The following is a 12,468-nucleotide window of genomic DNA, read 5'->3' as shown; positions in this document are numbered from 1 at the left end:
TGTCAGGATCGCACTGTTAAAAATCACAACGCTGGCGCGACATTGGTGGCATTGCAGGGGCCCCAAATGTGGTTGCTACCAGGACTTACTTCCAAGTAGACAAATAGTTAGGGTTGCCCTGAATTTGACAGGTCTGACTCTCAGGCAAGTAGGGTTCGTATCGCATTCTCGGCATTGTAGTAATTTCCCAGACTTTGGCTGCTCTCGCTAGAATATAGAAGATTTGGGGGCTTATAAAGACTGTGACAGAGAACAACATTTTGGGGGTGTTGCCCAGTAAGAGAGAGAGATCCTTCAGGCAATGTTCCTTGTTGTTCAGAAGAGAGTGCTTGCTGTCGAATTAAACAAAAATCTGGAGATCCTAGAAAATCTTTTCAAACTTTTTTTTCTTTTTCTTTTTTTAAACATTTCCTATCACTCGCTCCACTGCGGCCCCGCCATCCTTTCCCCCTCACCTTGAGGTAAACTGGAGTTGAGGCGAGCAGGAGATCTCTTCTGCACCACCTCCGCTTCCTGTTTGCCCCTCACAATCTCCCTGATAAGAATTATTTTTTAATTATTTTTTTTGTCAAGGTTGTATTTTTTTCTTCTTCTCCCCCACCCTCCCCACTTTCATGCAAAACAACCCCCTTTGGTTTGCCCCTCACCCCCGCACACCCTCCCCAGGAAAAAACAAAAACAAAAAAGGCAGAAAATATAAACATCAAATGAAAATTATGGGCGTGCAGGGGGGAGGGGGTGGGGGGGAGAGAAGGACACATTATTAAATTAACAGAGAACTTGTAACGGCGGTCGAAAAAGAAATTCAATTTACACAAGATTCCACAGCACAGATATACACAGAAAATACAACTCTTATATTACAGTAGTCTTGGAGGGAAGGGGGGGGGTCTGTGTGCCATATTGTAAAAGTCCAGAGTTCAATTGCCCACCCCTGGCTGAGATCTCCCTCTTCCGGTTTAAGCATCTCAAACCTGAAGTCCTGACTCCCTGCTCCTCTTAAGAGAAAGAAAGAAAAGAGCCCACTGTTGGCTAGGATACAGTTTTGAGCCGGGATTATAGTGTGGATAGGTGTTGGGGTTTTTTTGGGGGGGGGGTGTCCCACCGCCCTCTCCATCTCACATTAAAATCCCAGGCCCTTCCTCTTAGAGGGAAAGGGAGCTGCATCTTGGTGGCCGGGCGAGAAAAAGAGGGAAGCTGTTTTTAAAAGGGGACTCGCCTGGGCCAAGATGCAACCGCTTCTGGGGAAAGGCAGCGGCAAAGACAAGCGTCCCCAGCTCAGAGCTCTGCGATTCAAGTAGCTGCTGCGGGTGAGCCCTGGCTCTTTATCCGCCAGCTCTTCTCTTCGCATTTCCCACCGTGAGTCGAGAGTCCGGAGCGGAGGGAGGGAGGGAAACCAGGCCCCCCTCGTACCTGCGCCGCCACCCACCTACCCACCCTCCACCCTGTTCTCCCCGCTCTCGTTGAGAAGAGGGGCAGGAGAGTTAACGTGAACAGCAACCTCCTCCCGGCAGCTGCGAGCTGGAACCAGGTACACCTTTGTAGCAGCAAGGCAGAAAAAAACCAAAAAGTTAAAAAAAAAAGTGCCAATGGACGTTTAGCACCCTTAGGAGGGCAGGGAAAGGAGGGCAGGTGGGCTGGTCAGTCCGATCAGTGGCAACAGGAGGGCGATGCAAGATGCCCCTGGATCTACTGGGAATCAGAACAGGGAGAAGCTCAGGCTGCCGTGGAGGAGTGGGGTGGGCAGGGCTGGGCGTACATTTTCTTTCACATTCTTATGCCCCTGCCTGGAACGACAACAACAATAAATAGACACCAGAGGCGGAGGCCCGCAGCCCCTGCAGATTTGGGGACGGGTCCCCTCCTCAGCTTGAGTCCTTTGAGGGTTTGCCAGAGAGCACAAGCCACTGCTGCTAGGAGGAAGGGGTGGGATGGGGGGAGCTCGTTTGTTCCCTCTCCTCCCCTCTCTCCAGCCTCCCCGCATGGTCCCGTTTTCTCCTTCTTTACAACAGCAGCGGCTCCTCGCAGTCTGGATTGGCGCACATGATGAGGAAGGGGCAGCAGTGGCAGGGAGTCCTCCTGTCCAAGGCGTGGTGGCGGCCAGATGCACTCGGGGGCGGCATCTGCGCGGAAGGAAAAGCGGTGTTATTGCCTTGAGGGCAGAGCGAATGGGCATCTGCGCTACAGAAACAAAACAGCAAGTTTCCTTTTCCTGAAGTAGCAACGGGGAGCCCCTAGCCTGCAGGCCTAAGCCAACCTGCCTGCCCTTTCGATCTGGCCCCCCACCAACACGCTCCCGACGCTACTTCGCCCTCACTGACTCTGAGCACAATTCAAAGTGTAGGTGCTGACCTTTAAAGCCTTAAACAGCCTCAGCCCAGTACAGTGGTACCTCTGGTTACGTACTTAATTCGTTCCGGAGGTCCGTTCTTAACCTGACACTGTTCTTAACCTGAAGCACCATTTTAGCTAATGGGGCCTCCCACTGCTGCCGCGCGATTTCTGTTCTCATCCTGAAGCAAAGTTCTTAACCTGAGGTAATATTTTTGGGTTAGCGAAGTCTGTAACCTGAAGCATATGTAACCTGAAGCGTATGTAACCTGAAGCGCATGTAACCTGAGGTACCACTGTATACCTGAAGGAGCGTCTCCACCCCCATCGTTCTGCCCGGACGCTGAGGTCCAGCACCGAGGGCCTTCTGGCAGTCCCCTCACTGCGAGAAGCAAAGCTAAAGGGAACCAGCCAGAGGGCCTCCTCGGTAGTGGCGCCCGCCCTGTGGAACACCCTCCCATCAGATGTCAAAGAGATAAACAACTACCTGACATTTAGAAGACATCTGAAGGCAGCCCTGTTCAGGGAAGTTTTTAATGTGTGACATTTTGATGTATTTTTAATCCTTGTTGGAAACCCAGCCAGATGGGCGGGGTACAAATAATAAATTATTATTAATAATATTATTATTGACATCGCCAGCCTGTTCCTCTCCTTTAATGATTGTCCCAGCAGCTGCGAAATGGACTCTGGAGACAGCTCTGGAAGAGGGGTGTTTTGTTATTTTATCATATTTGCTTTTAGCGCTCCTCCAAAGGACTTGTGGCACCACAGAATCACAGAATTGAAGAACTGTACAGTTGGAAGGGTCATCTAGGCCAACCCCCAGCAATGCAGGAATCTCAACTAAAGCATCCCTGACAGATGGCCATCCAACCTCTGCTTAAAAACCTCCAAGGGAGGAGAATCCACCTCCTCCCAAAGGAGTCTGTTCTACGATTTATCAGCTCTTGCTGTCAGAAAGTTCTTCCTGATGTTTAGTTAGAATCTCCTTCCTTGTAACCATATACAGTGGTGTCAAGGGAGACGTTCAAGAAGCAAGGTACCACACTGTATACAGTGGTACCACGGGTTACATACGCTTCAGGTTACATACACTTCAGGTTACAGACTCCGCTAACCCAGAAATAATACCTCGGGCTAAGAACTTTACCTCAGGATGAGAACAGAAATCGCACGGCAGCAGCAGTAGGCCCCATTAGCTAAAGTGGTGCTTCAGGCTAAGAACACTTTCAGGTTAAGAACAGACCTCAAGAATGAATTAAGTTCTTAACCTGAGGTACCACTGTATGGACTTGTCCTCCACCCCCTTTATTCTCACAACAAGCCTCCAAGGCAGGTTAGGTTGGGTGCTCTGGGACTGAGGAGAGACTTGAATCCAGGTCTCCCCGGTCTACATCGGATACGCTAAGTCAGGGCTCAGCAAACTTTTTCAGCAGGGGGCTGGTCCACTGTCCCTTAGACCTTGTGGGGGGCCGGACTATATTTTGAAGAAAAAAAATGAATGAATTCCTATGCCCCACAAATAACCCAGAGATGCATTTTAAATAAAAGGGCACATTCTACTCATGTAAAAACACGCTGATTCCCAGACCGTCTGCAGGCCAGATTTAGAAGGCGATTGGGCCAGATCTGGCCCCCAGGCCTTAGTTTGCCTACCCATGCGCTAAGTGCTACACCACATTAGCTCTCGAGCATGAGACTCTGGTTCGGCACGTGTTGCTTTCACAGTACCCTGCAGGTATGTAGTCACTGTCAAAGAGCAATAGCACATACTGACCTTAGTCGTCTTGGCGTTAACAGGAGTACGTTCGCACTGACATACTGTCTGCCCGTTGGCTACCTAATGAGTTCCCTGTGAAAAGGACCAGGGTGGGGAGATGAAGGAAACAAAAAGCAAAAGAGATCAAACAAAACGCTCCTCACGCTCCTGAGCTTTCAAAGATCACTCACTGGCTGGCCACATGTGCAGTACCTGGGTGTTTTGGCACAGGAAACTGTCCCCGCCCATCTCTACTCCTACCACCCCACCCTGCACCGCTGAAAAGTACACCCTGCAGCAGGTTTCCCACATGTAGGTCCGCCATATTCTGAAGAGCAAAAAAGAGGATGCTATGACACACTCTCATTCCAAATACCCCGACTCCAGGCATAGGCAATCTTCAGCCCTCCAGATCTTTTGGCCTACAACTCCCATGATTCCTAGCTAAAAGGACCAGCGGTCAGGGATGATGGGTATTGTAGTCTAAAACATCTGGAGGGCCGAAGGTTGTCATGCCTGCCCCACTCTATGTAGGCTATAGAAGCTGTGATATATTGCTGGGGGAGGCAGGAGAAGAGAGGAAGAAAGCAAATCTTCAGCCACCAGTTGTGTCTATGTTTCATCCAGAAAGTATAGCCAGAGACATTTTGGCAATATTTAACAAACCCACCTGGACGGAAATTTTACCCCTGAGAAAGAGGACACACCCTGGAAAAAGAGGACACACGGCATCCCCACAAGCACCAGTGACCTTGGTGATTCCAATGCAGACTCCTGTTTCACACTTTGGTCCCTTTAAAATCAACGTCAAATCAGAGTCTCTGCCATTCCAGTGGGAATGAAGAATGGACTGGCAACAATTGGGATGTGGACGCGGGTGGTGCTGTGGGTTAAACCAAAGACACTAGGACTTGCCGATCAGAAGGTCGGTGGTTCGAATCCCCATGACTGGGTGAGCTTCCATTGCTCAGTCCCTGCTCCTGCCAACCTAGCAGTTCGAAAGCACGTCAAGTGCAAGTAAATAAATAGGTACCATTCCGGCGGGAAGGTAAACAGCGTTTCCGTGCGCTGCTCTGGTTCGCCAGAAGCGGCTTAGTCATGCTGGCCACATGACCTGGAAGCTGTACGCCGGCTCCCTCTGCCAATAAAGCAGGATGAGCGCCGCAACCCCAGAGTCGGTCATGACTGGACCTAATGGTCAGGGGTCCCTTTACCTTTATCTTAGAGCAGCTAACTGGGCTTGGAAGGGTAGCAAAAGGTGTTGCAAAGATAGATAACTTTGCTGAAACCTGGTCTCCTTTCTTTTCATATGTAAGGGAAGGAGATAACAATTCTCTCCCACCAACTATTCAAATTTGTCTGCGGAGAGGCTATATTAACCACTAATGTCTTATGAATATGCTTGAAATGACACTAAAAACTCAGTGCAGTTTTTGTGTGGAGATTATATAACTAGACTTGTATCCAGTCACTGTTAAAAGTTATATTATTTTGGAAAATAAAAATTTCATTGCAAAAAAGAAGACGAAGAATGGGCCAACTTAGTCGGTACAGTGGTTAGAACGGTAAGGCGCTAAACAAGCCAGCTTTGCAAGTTGGGGTTATGGAGCAAGGATTAGGGGGTACAGGGATAACGGTTTAGTAGTGAGGGAACCATTTTACACATGTTCACAAGCATTGTTCTCGCCTGCTGGCAGCCTGAAGATGCAGAGTGGGGGAAACGGACATTGCTGACACCAGCAAGTGCTTAATTTTGTCACTGTTTTTCTAATGTTTGTTTTATTTATATCGTGTAAACCTGAGGAGATTTATACTGAAAGACAGCGCGGGCATTTTAATATGCAAATAAATAAACAGCGGGGAAAGAAGCACAAGGCCTGCTCCTGACATTTTGCACTATGGCTCATAACCCAGCTCTCCCCATACAAGGCCCTGGAAGAGGGTTTCTCCACACAGCGGCTCATGTACCCTCTGGCTGCATCTTACGAAGCTGCACCCCGGGTGAGGTAATGGAGGCCACGGAGGCTGTGCGGAAATTGGCCGGCAGCATCTCGGCCGAGTCGGGGCTGACACCGCGGAGATCTTTCTCCCGGAACATCTTCCGCCAAGATGGGGAACGACTGAAGGTCTTGGCACTGTCCTGTGAAGCAGAGAAAGAGGAATGCGTAGGTGGGCGCACAGAATAAAGGTTGGAATACGTCACCAAGCCAGAGGCTCTGGAAGGAGGAGATGCTCACCTCATCCAGCCGCCGGTCGGTTCCCATAGTGATGAGGTTCCCAAATTCCTTTTCCAACATCTGCCGAGCCTAAATTGAGAGAAAAAAGAAGGAGGTCCTTTCAGGCTTGACCCCTTGCAACTGCTCCACGAGGTACTGGTCCTTCTCTGCTCGCAAAGCATCAAGGAGAGGAGAAACAGAGTCTGGGGGTCTCATTAATAAAGGGAACCCTGAGCATTAGGTCCAGTCGTGGCCGACTCTGGGGTTGTGGCGCTCATCTCACTTTATTGGCCAAGGGAGCCGGCGTACAGCTTCCGGGTCATGTGGCCAGCATGACTAAGCCACTTCTGGCGAACCAGAGCAGCGCACGGAAACGCTGTTTACCTTCCTGCTGGAGGTATTTATCTATCTATTTATCTATCTATTTATCTACTTGCACTTTGACGTGCTTTTGAACTGCTAGGTTGGCAGGAGCAGGGACCGAGCAACGGGAGCTCACCCCTTCGCAGGGATCGAACCGCCAACCTTCTGATCGGCAAGTCCTAGGCTCTGTGGTTTAACCCACAGCGCCACCCGCGTCCAGGGATCTCAATAGCAGGGCATTATGGTCCCATACAGAAGGGGTGGGGAAGCTTTCACCCTCCAGGTGTTGCTGAACTCCAATTCCATCAGCCCCAGCAAGCACGGCCAATAGACCAGAGGTTATGGGAGTTGTAGTTCAGCAACAGAAGAAGAACAGGGCGTGTGCCACTACCCAGAAGACCCTCTGCCTGGTTTCCTGAAACTTCATTTCTCGTAGTGAGGGAACCGCCAGAAGGCCGTCCTCGCTGGACAGTGGGTTTGGAGACGCTCTTTTAGGTATACTGGGCTGAGTTTAGGGCTTTAAAGGTCAGCACCAAGACTTTGAATTTTTTAATATATAATATTTTTTATTTGCTTTTCTGTTATATCTTGCCATCAATACGTACTCTGTTACATTTAAGTATAAAAAAAGCCAGAAATGTAAAACATGGGCATATAATAACAATGGCTGTTGGGATACTGCCGGGGAGACGGGGGGCATTCGGCAGGCCCCCAGCTAGCTCTAGCCACCGGCTGGCAGCCAGGCGATATCAGGTACAGCATCAATTAGCGACACGAGCCTCAGATACGTTTAGAGACTCAGCACGCTCTTATCAGCAGTGTGAATAACTTCTCACAACGGAAGTGGCGGACAGAGACATGTGCAAGCATTATATACAGGCGTTTTATTCAGCATAGTTCAGGAACAAAGGAAAAACATGTCTGCTTCCCTTCGTGTCCAGCAAACAGGAACATAGCAAAAGCAATATATAAACGGAAGTTCCCAGCAGACTGTGCTGGAAGTAAACAGGCATGTGACACACAATAGTTATGCCTGAGCCTTTTAAGGTGGAACGGAACTATATCCTAACATATCCAAATTCCTCCAGGTTGTTTAATCCTGATATATCTTTACTTTTACTTCCCTTCCACTCTTTCCGAGACTTTGAATTGTGCTCGGAAACGTATTGGGAGCCAGTGTAGATCCTTTAGGACCGGTGTTCCCCATATCTGCCACAGAGACTGATGATGAGGGACCGTGTATGTGTGTGTGTGTGTGTGTGTGTGTGTGTGTGTGTCCCTCTTAAGTCAGGGGAACCCACTTGCCACATTGAAGGCACCTAAGAGGGGTCCAAGGCCAGGTAAAGCCAAGGCTCCAGGATTTGCCCCTGCACGAGGCACCCTTCATTTTGCCTCTTCCCTCAGGCTCCCCCTTCCCTCATCCGGCCTTCCCAGGCCTGCTCCTCACCTGTGTGTTCTGGGTAGGGATCTGCAGCAGCAGGGCCAAATCGTTGCAATCAAAGGTGTCGTCCAGGGCCAGGAGGGCCCCGTGCACCCCGCTTTCGATCAGGTTGTTGGCGAACTCCTTCAGCCCAATCATTTGCACCCAGCACATCACACGCTCGTTGGACCACACCATCACATCTGGAAGGGGGGGGAAGAGGAGGCAGGTTTAGCAGCAAGCTCAGTCCCGCACACCCCACAATCCGTTTGTCGCTGTCCCAATTTACACTATTTGTAGACACCGCCTGAGGATGACCCCGGGCCTTTGCTTCCTGCTGCACGCCTACCTTTGATTTGGTTCTGGCTCTCTTCCCGTCTTCTCTCCAGTTCCTTCCGGTCATAGTTCAGCCGCTTCAGGCACATGATCCCATAATGGAGGCTCACCCTGAGAGAGATAGAAGCGGAGGTTACACCTGAGATACAAGTGGAGTGGCTAAGACAGGGCTGGCTCTGGATTCAAGGGGGCCTCTTTACTGGACTCCTTCCTGTCTTGGTGGGTTTATCTGGTGGCAGCGGCAGCAACATTCTGTTCAGTACTGGGTACAACAGAACAGGGAGTCGTCATTTAAATTTCCCACAATGCCCCTGACACATCCTTGCTCTAGGGAATTGTGGGAAATGAAAATGGCGGCTCCTACACCTGGCTGCCTAGTACTGTTTGGGGTGCTGAAGTGCCACAGGCATCAGCTGGGGCCTTGGTAGCCACCCGTGGGTGCCACATGCCGATTCCAGATCTGGACTATGAGTGGGCAAATTCTTGGTTCAAATTTAGCTTCTTGTCAAATGCTCAGAGAACCCCATTGAAAGCTTCCAAGCGCAGAAGACAGAAAACGATTTGGGAGGTGGGCACTTTGGTGCTTGTTTATCGCTATTCTCAGCACCCTCGCCCTTCCCAGAATCCCCTGCAGCGGGTGTGTGGAGCCATTACAGGAAGCTTTATTCGCAACAATAGCTGCTCTTTCGTACAGGAGTAGGCCCTCGCTCCTGAGCAAACAGGTGCAGGACTGCTCTGTAAAACTACCTTTTCAATGTGGATGCACACATCTTATCTGCAGAAGTGTGATGGCCTGGGATTCGGACTCGGAGGCTGAACATGAGGAATCCCAGCCTGCACAGGAGTCCCCGCCTCCAGAACCAGCTGAGCTGGGGCTGGGGCTTCAGCCTGAAGGGTCCTCACCTGTGCTGGATCCTCAGGTGCAGGCACCAGCTGAGTCTGCTCTGGCTCCTGAGGGGATGGAGGACCCATTGCCTGCAGGTGCTCCAGTCTCAGCCCCGTCAGGGGAACCTGAGGTTGTAGAGGCTCAGGGCAGAGAGGCGGAGGGAACTAAGTTCCCGCAGGAGGAGTGCTCGCCTCCAGGCCAGGAGAGGCGAGTCACCTTTGGACCGGGGCCGCCCTATGCCTCGGGGCAGATAAAAGCCAGCCAGCCCCAGTCCCAGGTTGCGGGAGCAACATTGTTGGTAGCCTGTTCCTGCCTGCACCCTGTCCTGCTCTTCTGCCAGAGTTCCTGACCTCACCCAACTCCCTGCCTTGGACCCAGCTACAGCTTTGATGGACAGCCTCCATACCGCACCCCCAACCTTGGACTGGACTCGGACCTCACTGCACGGTTAACCCTTGGGACCAGCACAAGAAGGTTCAATCAAGCCCTTGGGTTCCTCTTCTTCACCTGTGGAAGCTGTCCACCATCTTGAGCTGGCCCCGCAGTTCCTTCTTGTTGAGGTGGTCCAGCATCCGGGCATCGACGAGCGACTCCATGAAATAGCTGCGGTACTGGGGCAAGCCCAGGCTGGGCAGCCAGTCATTCCCCACCCACTCGTGGTTCATGTCACCGTATGCCAGGATCTTTGGAAACAGAGAAGGGAGGAAGACCATGTGAGTGAGAGGGAGGTGCGCACACACAAACACACCATATATGTTTTGGGTTTTGAGCAATTAGCAATGCTTGTTTAATTAACACAGTTACAAACCTTTCCCCAATCCCCCTCACATCTCTCAGGACAACCCTTCCTTCTGAATTCTGTGCATCTACTGTATTGTATTTATTTAGTTACTGCATTTATAACCTGCCTTTCTTTCATGAAACCAATAAGCTGAAATCTTTGGGTGAAGGGTGGTATATCATCATCATCATTATTATTATTATTATTATTATTGCTGTTGCTGTTAAAAATGTCCCTTAGGGAGTCTCCCAAGCCAGATACTGTACTGGACCTAGACCTGCCCAGCTTCAGCAAAGTTGCTGCGCATGTCCTTAGCATTAGTTTTCCCATTTCAGGACAAAATGGAACCAGGAATTTAAAAAGTGCAAACTTTCGGGGAGGTGGGTGGGTAGGAAAGCAGCAAAAAGCCCATCAGGCCCTCCTCTCTCCACTCTAAAAATGGGAAAACTAAAATTTCTTCTCACTTGCTCTTCAAATCCATTGGTTCTCTGATCCCCTTTCTTTTTCAGCTTATAGACTTAGTGGACGTTACAGTGCAACAAAGGTAGCAGATCCCTGAGCAACAGACATTAGTGCTTTCCCTAAATTCTGGTGTGATTCCCGGAGAGCGGAACATGCCCCTCTCTCTTGCGAGAAGATGGCGTGGGTTCTGGGCACTGTTGGAACTTGCGCATCTCAGCCCAGGGCAGATGGGCAAGTTCCCCTTTCACCCATTCCCCACAGGAGAGTATTATGTGTCCTGGATTCCCCCACCTTTTCCCCTATCCCTGGTGGTGTGTGAAGCAGCTCTCGCGCCATCTCATCACAGATGGCCTCTTCCAGAAAGCATAGAAAGAGCAGGCAACACAATGAGAGGGACAAAAGAAAGAAAAGGGTGCAAACAGATCTGTAATGCTCTTTCTCTGTCCCAAAACGCAGCCACCCCGGATTAAATAGACATGGAACACAGGGCACCTGTGCTAATAATATTGTTCAAACAAAACATTGCACAGAACATCCTTAAATGTGTTATACAATGGGAAGTCCTTTTGGTTTAAGGGGAGACGGCCATTGAATTCAGTGGAACTGTTGGTTCTGCCACAGACTGAAACAGAAGAATCTACACAATGGGAGAACCACCCATTCTCTTGAAGTATTGCAGATTCCCCCCAGCCCTACGCTCTCCAATAACAACAAAAAACAACCCGCACCCCCTCCTCTTCCACAGACAAGTAGGCATGCAAGGACAGAGAGGGCTATTGTGCAGATCCCTCTCATACCTGCTCCCAGCTGATTTCTTTTGTCTCCTGGATAGAGGTTAAATGGAAAGCAGGAAGGAAAGCAGAAAGGAATTGTTAAGGCAGGGTTAAAACACAGTTTGCTTGCACATGTGACCACTGACAGCTCAGAGTTAAGAAATTCTCACTTGATCTCAGATCAGGCCTACTCTGCACATGCAGAAGAATGAACTGGAGTCTTCATTTGGCAGAATAGGTTACATCACTTAAAAGACAGCTTGGATCATTCTGTTTGTTCACAACACACATACACGCCACCATCTCCCTACAAGCAGAAACCTAGCACATGGTGCACTAACCTTTGACCTGCAAGCTGCCTTCATTTAAAAAGCACACCCAAGCATTAAAAGTGGCATCCTGCAACATGAAATGACTATGGACTTTTCTGATCTGTCCACCCGCTGGATTTGTACCAGAAATAAGCTAGAGTGCTATCGTCAAGCACACTCCACCTGCCTCCATATGGATGAAGGAAGCACAGAACCCACTCTTGCAAAAACAACAGAAGGAGAGAAAGGGATAAATAGCGTCCGCTTGCAAGAAGGACCCAGTAAGCCCCCAGAGAAATAGGCAAGCGCCATCTTCTGACCTCCCAGGTGCATACAAGCGCCATCATATGCACACACAGGGCCGGCCCACCTATTAGTTGAGGTGAGCCCCTTGCCTCAGGCGGCAGGTAGAAGAGATAGCAGATTGGTGCCCCCACCTACCCTGTCTGCTTCTACTGCCTGCCTAGCTGCCCACCACATATTTGCTGGCCGGCCAGCCAGCTGACCACCAACACCACTGGCAAAGCAGCCACCATCTCCAGCTCCGCAGCTGCTCTTAGGACTTTTAGAGTGTTGCTGCTGCCCTGCCACTGCAGCAAAGGAGCTGCCAGGCTGCTAAAGTGCCGTCCGTGTCACTCAGCTGCGTCTTAACATGAGGAAGGGGCCTTCCTCAGAGCAAGGCATGTGTGGGCAAGGTGGCCTTGGGGAGCGCCTGCTCAAAAGTTTATCGCTCTGAAGCTTTTCAACAGTCTTTGCTGCCGCAAACGTGGCAGCGGCGCAGGCGTTCTCCCAAGGCTGCCTTGCTCACAGTGCCCCACTCGGAGGAA

At 50.3% G+C, this 12,468-nt stretch overlaps 1 protein-coding gene across 13 annotated transcripts in view; it reads right to left on the bottom strand.

Moving 5' to 3' along the window:
• Window positions 1-369: 369 nt before the first annotated feature.
• The window catches only part of PPFIA3 (PTPRF interacting protein alpha 3), a 64,534-nt gene continuing 52,435 nt past the window's right edge, over window positions 370-12,468 (bottom strand). For 12 of the 13 annotated variants that reach the window (XM_081883819.1, XM_081883818.1, XM_081883828.1 and 9 more), the window contains 8 exons: window positions 11,355-11,381; window positions 9,822-9,997; window positions 8,442-8,539; window positions 8,120-8,295; window positions 6,331-6,399; window positions 6,062-6,233; window positions 4,112-4,186; window positions 370-2,123 (listed from right to left, as the gene is read on the bottom strand). In XM_081883819.1, coding sequence (XP_081739945.1) covers window positions 4,128-4,186; window positions 6,062-6,233; window positions 6,331-6,399; window positions 8,120-8,295; window positions 8,442-8,539; window positions 9,822-9,997; window positions 11,355-11,381 — 777 coding nt within the window. In that variant the 3' untranslated portion in view covers window positions 370-2,123; window positions 4,112-4,127. The remainder of the gene's footprint in view (window positions 2,124-4,111; window positions 4,187-6,061; window positions 6,234-6,330; window positions 6,400-8,119; window positions 8,296-8,441; window positions 8,540-9,821; window positions 9,998-11,354; window positions 11,382-12,468) is intronic. The other variant, XM_081883829.1, reaches the window with a different exon arrangement.

This window comes from Podarcis melisellensis (genome assembly GCF_964234715.1).
Source record: "Podarcis melisellensis genome assembly, chromosome: 13".
NCBI lineage: Eukaryota > Metazoa > Chordata > Lepidosauria > Squamata > Lacertidae > Podarcis > Podarcis melisellensis.
The sequence above is the reverse complement of the archived record's forward strand: the minus strand, read 5'-3'. Positions and strand labels throughout refer to the sequence as shown.